We start from the raw sequence: 13,562 nt of genomic DNA, 5'->3' as shown, positions 1-13,562 counted from the left end.
TGTTTATTGGATCAAGATACTTACAAGTATCCTGGTTGATGTGCTTGTTCTCGTACATTTTAATTAATAGTTCGTTTACTTTGTTTACTGTTTGTTCTGACTTGTTGTGTATAATACTGAGTGTTACGTAATTGCCTTTCGCATTCGAGTACGTAATCGTTTGTGTGACAATAACGAAAAACCGACCCTTGTCGAAGGGTTATTTTCCCAAAATTTGTCCAATGTTTGCAAGCTGGTTTATCGCGATTCTTTTGGCACGCGACATGTTTTATTTCCTTGTTTGAAAGGGTATCTCTAGAAGTGCGAGTTTAGAAGCTTCAGATAGCTTTCAAGTTTTTGTTTTTTTTTGTTGTTCGTGGAGTCCAATTTGACTTTTCTTTGAATTGGTGTTGTTGCGATTGTTTGTGTCTCACGATGTAGCGTAGTCACATTATACGACTTTATTTGTTGAAATCCTGAGGTGGTTTTATTCTGTTTGGTTTTGTTGGTGTCCGAATGAATTTTAAGGCTTTTGCCTAGTACTATTTTTCGGAGTTTCATAGTTTGAGCGATGATAGGTTGTTGTTGAATTTCATGTTGTTGTCGGCTTTTCTTTGGAAATAGCTGATTTATTTCCACGGCCATGTTTTCTGTTACGTTACTGTTTATTTTGTATTTAATGTTGTGTTTCGATTGTTTGATATGTGTACGATTTTTGTTATTTCTTTTAAGTGTTTGTGTGTTCTATGTCATTTTATCGTATTTTTTTGTAGTTCCCTTTTTGGAGTATTTGGTGGCCCTGAAAAGGGCCGCTTGGTATGGGTTTTTGTTAGCGCTTGGCGCGTTTGTTTTGGCGATGAGCCTAGCTTTTTTATGCTTCTTTTCGCCGATTTGATGTGCTTGGTGAGTAGGTGTTTGCCGCCTTCTTGTCACTGTGTGTGCGTACATGGACAGTCTGCATAGCCCTTGAATGTGGTCTCGATTTTGATCAAACTTACAATTTAGGAGTATATACATCAAAACTGATAAATGATTTATGTGATTACTGTAGCTATAGATAGGCTACATTCAGGACGGGCAGCGACGGGCAGTAATTAGTAGGCAAAACAGGTGGTTTTCACCGTGGGCAGAACTCGGTGCAATGATACTGAACATTAATAGTAAGCCTGTCACCTTGAAGGTAATGCTGTAGGTGAAACACCGTGGGTGAAGGGACGGTGGGTGAAAGAAGGACTTCAAACACACGATGGTACAAACAACACCACAAGTGAAACGTACACATAGAAATACACGCGTTCCTACGTTGTGCCCACCCAGGCCACGCGATTAAAATATGACTGATACTGCTGGATAGTGTTAATTGGGTCGGTAAACAGTCAATTAATAGTTTAATTGACTACCTGGGTGATTGGCAGGTCGTGTCCAACGACGCATATGCAAAGCTGGCCAAAAGACAAAAGCCCCCAAAGTTATTGACAGCTGGCCAGGGGTCACCATGAATACGTAATGAAGCTTCACTACGCAGAAACTGCGTAGTCAAGCCCTTCTTAACGGTCAAAACCTCTCGGCATTTTCCGGCATGACATTACCATGCACTGGTCCATGTACAAATCTTTTTTATTTCAACTTCCCCAGACAAACTGTCTGCATGGGACATACAATGTTCTCGACTTTGCCAGCTGGCTACAGCTGAAACTAATTAGTGTGATCAGTTTTATTGCAGTTCACTGCAGTGGCTTTGCGCTCTAATTCTGAAAAGGGTAGTAAGAAGGACCCTGGCATAAAACAAAATGAGCCTGTCCACGGACATGTGTGACGTCAATGACCTCTCTCATGAAATTTAACCGAGCAACATACCGAAGAACGACGTTCTCTCTGCCAATTCTATGCTTTATGACGAAAGAGAACGACGGTCGCATATATACGGAGAACTTCGTGGGATGTGTATTCTTAGTAACGCTGCCTGTCGCTGTAATTTGATAATCAGTTTGTTTGATATTGCTGCAGTGAGATGAGCTGGATCACCGTTTTCTCGGGTTGGGAGATACGACGACTACGTCTGTCTGGTTCTCTGAGTATGCCTTATATTTCAAAATGTGTGCTCCTTTGATACATGGCTATTGTCAGTTTTCTGTTAATCTTCTGAATCATTGTGTTTCCCATTAAGGTAGTATGCACCTCGAAAGTGAAAGACTTAAACTTTTGCTCAAACTTTCTTGGAATCTTTCAAACATTGACTTTCAAAATCAAGAATGAAAATAGGGGGTCACCGTGCAAATTTTGGTGCTAGAGAAACAAATAACCCAAGATTTACTGATATTTAAAATTCAAAATGGCCGCCATCCCTGCATTAACTCTATGGAGAAAAATGAAATTTTCGAATTTCGAGAAACTAAGCCAGTGAAAAATTTTGTTACACCAAGAGATTCAAAATGAACCCCACAAGTGGTAGATTAGAAAAGAATTGTGAAAGTTTGAGAGTCCGAATATCTGTCCATGAGGCCCGTTCTACCTTAAATAGCGAATAATTAATGAACATAACTGAAATGCCGAGTCAGAAACTGCGTAAATTAATATGGCAAAACGCTGAAATGAAATAAACATCAACTGTAAGTTGAATTCTAGCGTCACTCTTTCATCCAATTGAAGAGTGTTCAAAAATGGTACTGGAGATAATTGCTGACATAGTATCTCACCAGCTTTACCGCAGTATGACATGTAATTGAGTTTTATCGTATGGATCGACACCTAGGTCAGAACAGACAGAGCTCATGGGAATCACAAGAGGATTCATATTTCAGGAACGCCGAGGATAACAACAACAGCAAGCAAAGGTCGCAGTAACACTGTGACCTCATGGATATCGTGGGATATTTTGATGTACAAGATTTACTTTCATTTGAACTGTCAAGTTAGATTGATGGAGTAACCAGCATTTTACAAGTATCGATTTTCAATGGTGAATTGCTAGCGTCCCTGGAAACTCACTTTAAAACTGTGACAGCGCGAACGTTATTGAAATCAAGCTAAACTATTTTAATGGTTTTTTGTCGCGGAAAAATGCCCAGGGGTTGAAAGACCATGCTCTTATTCTAAAGTAACTAAACGTAAGTTTACACATGATCAAGCAAGAAAACTTATAGATAAAACGAAAGACAAATACATTTCAGTCCATAGAGGGGTTACAGACAGCTGCTGAAAATGAACAATTATATGCGTTTCGAAGACAATTACTATCTATTCGTTACATAAGAGAATTGACACTTGTGTCACCAGGTGTTGAATGCGTATATATTGGTATAAGGGTCTTTTGTCTTCGGTCTCGGTCGAAACTCCACGATGTCCACACAAGTATTTTTTTATGTGTATATTCTCTAAATCTTGTAATGCAGTTTTAAAGCTGCCCCTCTGGCTGATCCATCATTAATGAATGAATGGAGTGGAATGTAATTCATTTATTAGAATGAGAGTATAGAGAAGACATCATTTCTCGAAGTTTAGTATAGATCGTCGTTGTTCAACGTGACTGGAAATGCGCCCTCTACAGGACTGTAGTAGCTAGAGTCAGTTCCAAAATGATAACGACAGAAGGTGCTCTACGCAGTGTCTACGGTTTTCAACACTTTTACTTTTTCTCAAAGGACTTCATGCGGAAATTGCAGATTTCAGTTAAACATGGTAAACGATAGGAATTTCGGAATTGCTGAAACAGAAATTAAAAATGGTAGTTTTTTCCAGCCAAACGACAAGGGAATGTGTACAATTTTCGATTCATATCACAAATGTATTATTGTGACGTTCAAAAATAACATAAGCGCAAAATTTGATTTCGCTGTAAATGACTCAGTAAAATTTTATGGTCGATACTCTAATAGATGAGTGCGTTTGTTAATGTATTTCATGCTTTATTTTCACGATTTTATTTTCAAACCAAAGATGGTTCGTGCATGGATGTAAAAATGGTTCGTGTAAATGTGCTAAATGAATGACGTGTACGGATGATATCACTTCTCGCTGATTTTGACCATGCCTACACGTAAATAATAAATGGATGCCGCACTTGTAAAATGGCGCCCCCACAGAAAAGTACAAAAATGCAGTATTTAATGCACATACACATCGTGATCAAATGAAAGGTATCCTTAGAAACAAAGGGTGGAGGGGCCTTCTTTACTTAACAGTGAAGGATCGATGGATATTGTTTCATGCACAGTTAAGTAGCTTGGCCCCGGCTGAGAGAGAGAGAGAGAGAGAGAGAGAGAGAGAGAGAGAGAGAGAGAGAGAGAGAGAGAGAGAGAGAGAGAGATACGTTTGTGCTTGTTTCATGCTACCAGTGCCAATTTTTGTCACAATTCCTGCACATGCAATTGCAGGTACAAAGTTATACAATAGAAAAAGAATCATCCCATTTGGATCGTTCTGAGAAGCTGTTCATTAATATAACAAATGTGTTGGCTAGTTGTCTACATATTACATAGTCAGCAATAGCCATATTCGGTATTCTGGGAAACTGGGCAAATGTGAGCTTAGCTTCATATAATGGGACTTCGTGTGACAGTATATTTTTCGGCCGATCACTCCGATGTTTTACCGCCCTCTACGTTGATTCGTTAAATTTCTTTTTTTCTACTAAAGCTCATATTCACTTTGACTTTTAACTTTTCTCGTCACTTTCAACCATTGTTCCCTTTTTTCAGCGTAAAGATATGTGTTTGCAGTCGAGCATCAAAATGGTTTGCTTGTTTTTGTTTTTGTGTTTTTTATTTTTTGTTTGTTTTTTGTTTCTTAATTTTCGTTAACAATGTGTATTTGTTGATCTATGTTTCGTACGGATTAGGGTAGGGACGTCGCCAGTTCTCCTGCAACTCGCAAACACAATGCACTGTTGGCAAACCTATAGGCCCCTATTAAAGGACATCACAAACAGAAATTTTTTTTACTGAAATTCAAGTTGAAACGAAGACCAATGGTCTGAATTAAGACGAGTAAACATTTCGAACAATACGTATTAGAAGTCTTAGTACGATGGATTACCGGAAGCATGACCCTTTCGTTCAGTGTAATTGATGGACTGAAATAGCATTTCCACGTACACAGGTTAATTAGACATACTTGGAGGTCGTTTCTGAACAATGGAGCTTGAATAACAATAACCCTATCGACGTTACACGGTGTGTTGATTAAATTAAAATTCTATTGAAAACAGTCCAACTGCTCAATGAATATACCCTTTTTTCTTCATTTGATAACGACCATCGCAGGTTCTCAACATCATAGGTATTGTAAGATATAAATGTCCACGTAAATATCAAGGTGTGGAACATCCCTCGACATGTATATCGGAAACCTGAAAAGTCAGTCTTGATAAACAGGCGCACTTGTAGTTCGGACAATGCGACGGTCTGGGCGATATGCAATGGGACACTGCACTAATCAGTAAACACCAATGACGTTAATGGTTAACGTAGGGACTAAAATGGCTTTATGGTTACAGAAAAAAGATACCGGGTAGACATAAAAATTTATATTAAAGATGATTTTTTTGTATCTTTTAGTAATATTCATTTTTATAAAAATATTTGATAAAGTGATTGATATGTACTTTCTTAACTTTTTACACTTGAAAAACTATGTATAATGTATAATGAATTGGAATCTGTGGTAGGTGCATGGTAGGCCGGTAAAATTCTGCATACAAAGCGGGGCTGCGGTTTACCCTTTTCCCAAAATGACGCCTGAGGGTGACGTAGTTCTTCAGGTAATGTGGCTACTTTTTCGCTGAAGAAATCTGCATTACACAGTCTGTACATATTTGAACTTTTTTTTCAATCCCGTGCGTCGAGACCTATCACAGTATTGTTAAACCATGCATACTATAATATAAGCTGCCTTGTCTGATGTTGACCTTTGATATAATTACATAAGCCAATCAGCGTCTGCTTTTACGATGACATACTTGTTCACGCTTCCGGGATCGTCAATCGGGTAGGGCTTCCGGAGAGCTGCTCAAGTAATTTGTGGCTTTCTCGGGGGCTCCCTAGTGTGGCGATTCATCACGGAGTTAAGGAGTAAATCTGTACAATGTAAAAGATGGCGTGGACTGGACGGTTCAGTGTCTGTGTTTTCGCTCTATTTGTAGCTGGAAATTTGCCGTTAGATGTTAGCAGTATCGTGGACTCCTGTCCGGAGGGACAAATAGCCAAAGATGGCGAATGCCAGGATTGTGAGGGGCTGTGTCCGAAAAGTAAGTACGCCAAAATCATCACTTTGTATTGTATGAGACAGGCATTCAAACTTACAAGAAATTCGTCCGCTCGGTCTCTGTTCATGTTGTATGTGACGAACAGACTAGCTCATTCAGTTGTTGCAGGAGAGACGTATGGAACAAGGCTATTTATACTTATGCTCTCCCGAGGCAATCTAATATTCTTCAACGGAATAAAAAGGTATCGCGGAAATGTTTTTTACGAGGTGGCGTCGGAGATTTTCCTTAGATAAGCTGGGAAAAGTTTGCCAAGGACAAGTTTAATACTCCTGACCGCACACACCTATTTTTAGATCGTGTTGTTGACACCAATAAACACAGTCAGACAACTTGTAACTCTATTTTTCGCTCGTCTCAGAAATGACCCTGTTCGAGTAACGTAGATATCAAACATATTCAGCAGCAATTGTCATCAGGATGTTTTCCATTACCTATATCTTGTCATATGAAAGACCAATTACACCGAAGGCACATTGTCTTGAAGGAAACCATCCCCTGGGAAAAGACTCCATCATCCATGGTCGGGAATTGTCTTATCACAGGAAGGATTAAAATCCGTTCTTTGCTTATGGAGTCACATCCTGGTGATGTGATGGGAGACATACCCCATGGAAGTAGTGAGGTGGTAATATGCTACATCCATGCATACCTCTTAACTGTAAACTATATATATATATATATATATATATATATATATATATATATATATATATATATATATATATATATATATATATATATATATATATATAATATATACATACATACATACATATATATATATACATACATATATATACATATATATATATATATATATATATATATATATATAATATATATATATATATATATATATGATTTCTGCAGTGCTTCTCCATATCTACTCAAGGAAGCCTTGTATTTAGGGCAAAGCATTGCAGTGACAAAGTATCATGTCTTGTGCACATGTAACTTATTCCATCAATATTACTTGAAACTTTTAATCATCAGCCCGATGTTCCCTATTCCTCCATTCATTATTTTATACTTGGCTCTCCCAGTAGGAGGGTTTGTACTGGTTTGCATAACAAAAATTTTTTTAATAGTTTGGTAGGAACTTTGTAAAGTTAGGGGGGTATACCAAGAGTGACTGCCTCCTGCCCAAAATTAAAGCATTTCTTTCCAAGAATGCACAACTATAAGTTTATCAGTAACTCCAATTTCTGAAAGATTACACTCAGTATATTGTATTACCAATGGAAATATTTAAAAGTTAAGTATGTTATCACAGAATAACAGGAAATTGTCAAAGTTTGGCATCAAATCAATATTTGTAGTCATATAGAGTTGAACAGTAGCTGTGCTCAACCAGTTTGAACAGTAGATAATTGTGAATCTGCAATGGAATAAAGTTTAGAACTTCCACAAAATGATTAGCTTTCCTAATAAAGGGAACAGCGTAGAAGTTGTATCGCTTCAGTTGTCAGCTACCGGGTAATTTCTTGTAGGAAACTTACTGTAAATTATTCAGTCAATCACACAAGCTCAAAAATACAACATTTGATCTATATTTATTCAGACTCACACAAGTCATAGCAGTGTATTTGCTAAGTTAGTAGATACTGCAGGAGCCAGGATTTACAGTGGTACTGCACTTTCTAAAACACTGTTTAGTCTGGTATCTAGCCGTTGTTTTTGACTCAAACGATGTTGAATTCAAAATACAGGCTAGATACATAACAAGGACTGAACATTCTTGATCTACTGCACATTCACACTTACCGTACATCTGTGTATACATAGGATACATCATCACCATAATGTCTTCAGAGTAATTCTCTTTGCTCTGTTATTGGTCTTGATGCCTTACTGTCACATATTTGTGGTCAAGCCTACACACATTACCATATTACTGTCAAGGAAAGTAGGGTGGAAAACCTAGACACTGCATGGTGTTTGTGGTTATCCTTGGTCACGTTTTCTTGGGAAAAGGGGAGTGGGCTTTCACAGGAAGAGGAATTGTCATCATTTGTGAACTCTCACTATTTTTGGCACTTTTATTATTTTACTTTCAGAATAGCGAACATGATTAATGACCAGTGCCATTTCTGTCCTTTCTTATCACCTAAGCCAGCACTTCTTGATTTCCCTTACAATGCTTGCAAGACCTTGCTCTTGGAAAAATTTTCTGAGAAGAATTTTCATGACAAGATGTACAACAACATAACATTCCCTTGTGTGTTTGATTTCACTAGTCATGTCTGCTTGTTATATTTTTACCTGTAGGGTTTGTCCTGTCCTGAGAAAAAAACGCCATGGAATTATAGATATTGCAGTCTTTTGCCAAACTGTCTGCCCAAAATACAAGATTATCAAATATCAGTTTGTTCAGAGTCTTTGGTGATGTAATTCCAGTTCAAAATTCTGGTTATCTCAGCAGGTCGGAGCAGTTGTCCCAAACATCCTCTTTCCTAATTCCTTTCCACCCAACTCACATCCTATCTATCAACGCAGTATGATGATAAGGAATAAGGCAATTAATTGGTGGATCAAGGGACAAATTCCTTTAAGCCAAAGCTCTTGCTTGACTCTCCCCAATGTCTTTTGCTGTACCTCACTTTGCTGTACATTACATATTTGGATGAATGAAAACCTACATATATGATTCATCAGCTTATGCGTCATTTTTGCAAAAGTTCGAATGTAGCCTCTAACCAAGACGTTTCAGAACTCTTCAGTCTCTGCATTGCTGGATATTGCTTTGAGTCAGCCCTATACTGTACATGATATACTTATAATTGTCTTGAACCAAAGAGAGCTTTCTTGGTTCAGTGGATACCAATATTGCAAGGAGGGCCACCACTCTGTAAGGTGTTAGCTTGAGTTTCATTTGATAATGACAGTCAGCAGGATTATCAATTTTCCTAAATTCGAAAGAAGTATCAGTATTCTAATTTAATTTATTGATAGTATAGATATTTTCATTGGACCTTCATATAAAATCACTCTTTAATTAAAACCCATCAGTAGTCAGGATGATGGTGTATATTTTTGAAATGTCATGATTACGCTAATTACAGGGTAATCTTGAACCTGAATTTCCCATATTTTTTGAAATTTCATAAGCACAAAAGCAACACTCAACAAAATTCAACTTGGTGAAAACAGGACTAAATTTCTTTTTATTTAACCCTGGAAACTTTGTCCAGTGTGATTTCGTATGCGTTTGTTGGGCCATTTTCCTGAAATTAAGGTGAAATTTTTGCTGTTTTTGCAAACCTTTGAAGGCAGTTCATCGAAATCAAATGGTAGTTTGTTAATCACTGTAATTGCTCTGAATTCATAAATACCATGGTCTATCATTTCTGGGTCATTCACCATTTTCATAACAGACATGAAGACAGCCTACAAAGAAAGGAAGGATGTCTGTAGAAGATGATGTTCATCAGATAACTAACACATGTACAATCACATCCTGAGATTGTGAATGTCTTTATTTAGTCTCAAAAGAGCATAGTTATGTAAGCATTGAAGAGATATTAGCATTTCATCCTTTCAACACAACGCCACACACACAGATCTAGTCTAGTCCATGTACCGGTACACAGTCAATTCATTTCAAATAGAGAAAAAAATATTGCACATCACGAAGTTACTCAGCTTGATGCACAACAGTTTACAGATGATAATGCTTACAGAAAAATTCACTTTTCCTCCAGTGACCACAGGTTAGTGGAATCAGTGAGGGCCGTGAGTTGTGACTCATACAGCAACAGTACTTTCTCACGCAGAAATAATTGGTATTTCCTCAAAATAATACTGGTACATGTACATCAATCATGTAAGTGACAGTGTGAAACTTAAAATGCCTAGGCTTTGAGATGGAGGAGTATGTAGTTGTCTAGCCTAATTCTTAGCTTCATAAAGTGTCAGTTTTTTAGGAAGTCCAGTGTAAAATATTGCCAATATCAAATCATTATTTATGTGTGTTTCCGTTAACATGCCTTCTAGAAATAGGGTAAGTTTGGTCATGAAGTTTTTACACATTTCATTTGTATAGGGTGCTAGCCATTGAAAAACTGCAAAAATGCATGTGATGTAGACTTGGTTAACAAAATCAAAGAATTGGTTTCTCGTGGTCACGAAATTACAATAAAAATGGTAATGAAATGACATCTATCACATTATAAAGCAATAATGGGAAATGAAAAAGATTGGTCTGCACAAATAATGTGTCCCTGCAGGGCCTTTGTACATGTTTATAGCAGGAATGTAGACTATGTAATAGTATGTTTGTTGGCGTGTTGATAATTTATACACCTTACTCCTGTTTCAACAAGTGTGGAAATTTGGCTTCAGCACAATGAACAACAAGAATGATGGTAAATACACTAGAATTACCAGTTTACTAGTGTCTGTCACACAGTTTGCAGTCTAGTCTGGTGTTAGAATCTATGCCAATTATTTTATGGCTCTCCAAATCAGTTTGCAAGCCACACAGTGACCAGGAAGATTCTAGACTAGCCATCAAAGGTCGTGAACCTGAAGCCAGTGAATCCTTGAGCTGCGCTGAATTCAACCTTGATGAATGGCCCCCTTTGCTGATTGGTTATTCACATTCTCTAAGCTGACATACATGTAAGGTCATGGAACATAGGTAAATAGACCTCAATCAGTGATTAACGTGACCCAGTGACTTTCTCTAAATATTCCCGTGTACCCAAGGGAACTACACAGATAAGGAATGGTCAAGTCTGGTTGGATTGATAAGCATGAAAAACAAAACAAAAACAATTCTGTTCAGCTTGATGAAATCCAAGTAGACTACTGAATCCTGAAAGTTCCCTTCCTACATAACTTTTGATGTATTTTCATGACAGTATTTTTGTTGTCTTTATAGCAATAAAATGGAGTTTCTTCTTCTGCTTCCTATGTCAAATGCTGAATGTTCAATTTGTTTGAATATTCTGTGTACCTTTGTTTTATTGTTGGCAAATGAGTTTTAGTCTGGATAAGAATTCGTTTCACAACAATTGAATTTGTTTCACAATAATTACATCCTGTATTGCACACAGTACATTATATTAGTAAGGAAATACTTTTGTATTTCAAGATACCTGTGAGAGAAGGAGAAAACATAAAATTATATGACATTGTATACCTGTACCTGTTTTAACAGACCAAAAAATAGTGAAAATTTATCAACTATACAGCTCTTTTCCAGTTATAAACATCTCATTTTCTCACATGTATCTGTAGTCGATGAGTTTGTGACATATCAGACAAAAATTGGGATCTTATTCTTCATCATGGTTTTGCTGTGTTTTTGCAAGTACAGCGACAATGACAGCAAAGGAAAGTGAGTTCTTTGTGTTATCGTAAAATCTGCGTTCAAATTGGGAAAGGACAACATGAAAGTGATATGTTTACTGTCAGATCATTGGCCTGTGTAATTGTTAGTGTCTGTTTGCCTGGTGACATGATAACCACAGACACACACTGCTGGTATGTCAGGAATTACTCTCAAGTAATACATAGTACACAAAGTGCGTCTGTGTTTGTAGCGATTAGTAAGTGGCTGAGTTTTCCCTGTGTCGCAGTAAGATCTGCAGACTTTCCGTCCTTCGTCAGGATAATCCATTTGATGTAAATCAGGAAACAAAGATATCAGTGACTGACTGAGATATCCTGCCAATATTATGAACAGTAAAAATTTATACTACTGTACTGTACTTAATAATGATGACACAAATTTCAAGTTGAACTTCTGTTTACTAAGTTGAATATTTTGAAGCATTTGTTTCCTGGCCATGAAATCTCCAAAAAGCCAAGTTCAAAATGATACAGTATGGCAAGTGTTGATATTTTAAAAATAAACTGATTTGTATTGAACAGATTACATAACGATTCAAGTGGAACTTGTGTGAGATACAGTACTGTAGTTTGAAGAGATGGAAGTTACACTCGTTCTCATCTATCATCGAACGCGCAACTTCATGTGAATGTTGATACATCTCATGAATTCATCAGTGTGTTTCCTTTGAAACTTCATGAGTTGATTAGGAACTTCCTAGGAAGATTTCGCTGCCTCAACGATGTAATTAATAATATTGCTACAGACTTCCAGACAAGTCGGCGCCAACAAATAAAACATGCTGGGCATACAACACGCGTGCGCCACATTTATTTTCGCTGAGAGCATGCACAGTTGTCCCTGGAAGGCTCCATGCTTTCCGCGGTGTTCGAGTTTTTCCAAACTTTCGTTGGTTTGTCCATGGTGCCGATGAGTTTTGTAAATGAAAATGTCATCAGAATTTGTGTTTAACGTTCACTTCCAATACTATGGTGCACAAAAGATAACATCCGTGTACATGAAGAGAGGGTGAATTCATGAGAATGAAAGCTAGTAAGTGAAAGTTTAAAATGCCGAGGTGGAACTTTAAAGGCGAAGATTTACGTTCAGGATGGGACATCGCCATCAGTTTCGGGCAGAGAAACGTTCTTACACTTTTGTGAAATACGAAAGATTCACATTTCAAGAGAGAAAAAATGTACTCGAAATTTCCTTGAGAATCAACATCACGCAGGTTCGTTTTGAGAGTCAACATCGCGCTAGTTCATTTCCTCACCCCGGCACAAATGTACGTGCGTGTAGTGACGATACTATGAATGATGACGGTCCCATTTTCAAATGTAACCACATTCTCTCGCAAAGAAACGACAAGCACCGGGAGTAATGTTTGCTATGGCATTAGCAGTCGCTAGTACAGTGAACCTGTAGGCGAAATCTTGATGAGATCTCAGCTCGCTCTTTATATAGTTGAAACACGGCTCGCAAACGTTGAAAACATTATATGGTGGCTGGTAAATCAGTCGAACCCCTCTCGCCTGCAATAGTCGTTGGAGATTTTGCTCAACATATCGGGCGTGGTGGAAACCGCAATTATCCATAATTACACAGTCACCTACGGCCAAACAAGGATTTCCAAAATTATCCGTAACTCGAACAGCCTCATCCAAAAAGTTCAATAACTCCAACCGTTTGATGGTCCAACGATCACATCGGAATGATCGACACCCGTAGCGCTGACAAGGATGTTGATCGCGTACGTAGCGTTCGATGCATGGCATGGCCTTGTATTTGAACTGCCGGTGTTCTGATTTCTGCGTGTCCAAAATGACGATTGCCTGTAGTTCTGATCACCGAAGACTCGTCAAACCAAGAATTTGATTTATATTGTAATCAGAAACAGTTTCTATAAAATCCAGTGTATATTGTTCGATAGATGGAGTCATCGATTCGGCAGCAAGACTTGATATTTTCTTTCGACTCATG

The 13,562-nt window shown here is 37.8% G+C and overlaps 1 protein-coding gene across 2 annotated transcripts in view; it reads left to right on the top strand.

The window, feature by feature from the left end:
* Positions 1–5,943: 5,943 nt before the first annotated feature.
* LOC139143274 (epidermal growth factor receptor-like) overlaps positions 5,944–13,562 on the top strand; it is a 70,509-nt gene continuing 62,890 nt past the window's right edge. The window contains exon 1 of one of the 2 annotated variants that reach the window (XM_070713471.1): positions 5,944–6,223. In XM_070713471.1, the coding sequence (XP_070569572.1) occupies positions 6,070–6,223 (154 nt within the window). In that variant the 5' untranslated portion in view covers positions 5,944–6,069. The remainder of the gene's footprint in view (positions 6,224–13,562) is intronic. The other variant, XM_070713472.1, reaches the window with a different exon arrangement.

Source organism: Ptychodera flava, chromosome 11, assembly GCF_041260155.1.
Source record: "Ptychodera flava strain L36383 chromosome 11, AS_Pfla_20210202, whole genome shotgun sequence".
NCBI classification, from domain to species: Eukaryota; Metazoa; Hemichordata; class Enteropneusta; family Ptychoderidae; genus Ptychodera; species Ptychodera flava.
Note: the sequence above shows the minus strand (reverse complement) of the source record. Positions and strands in the feature narration are given on the sequence as shown.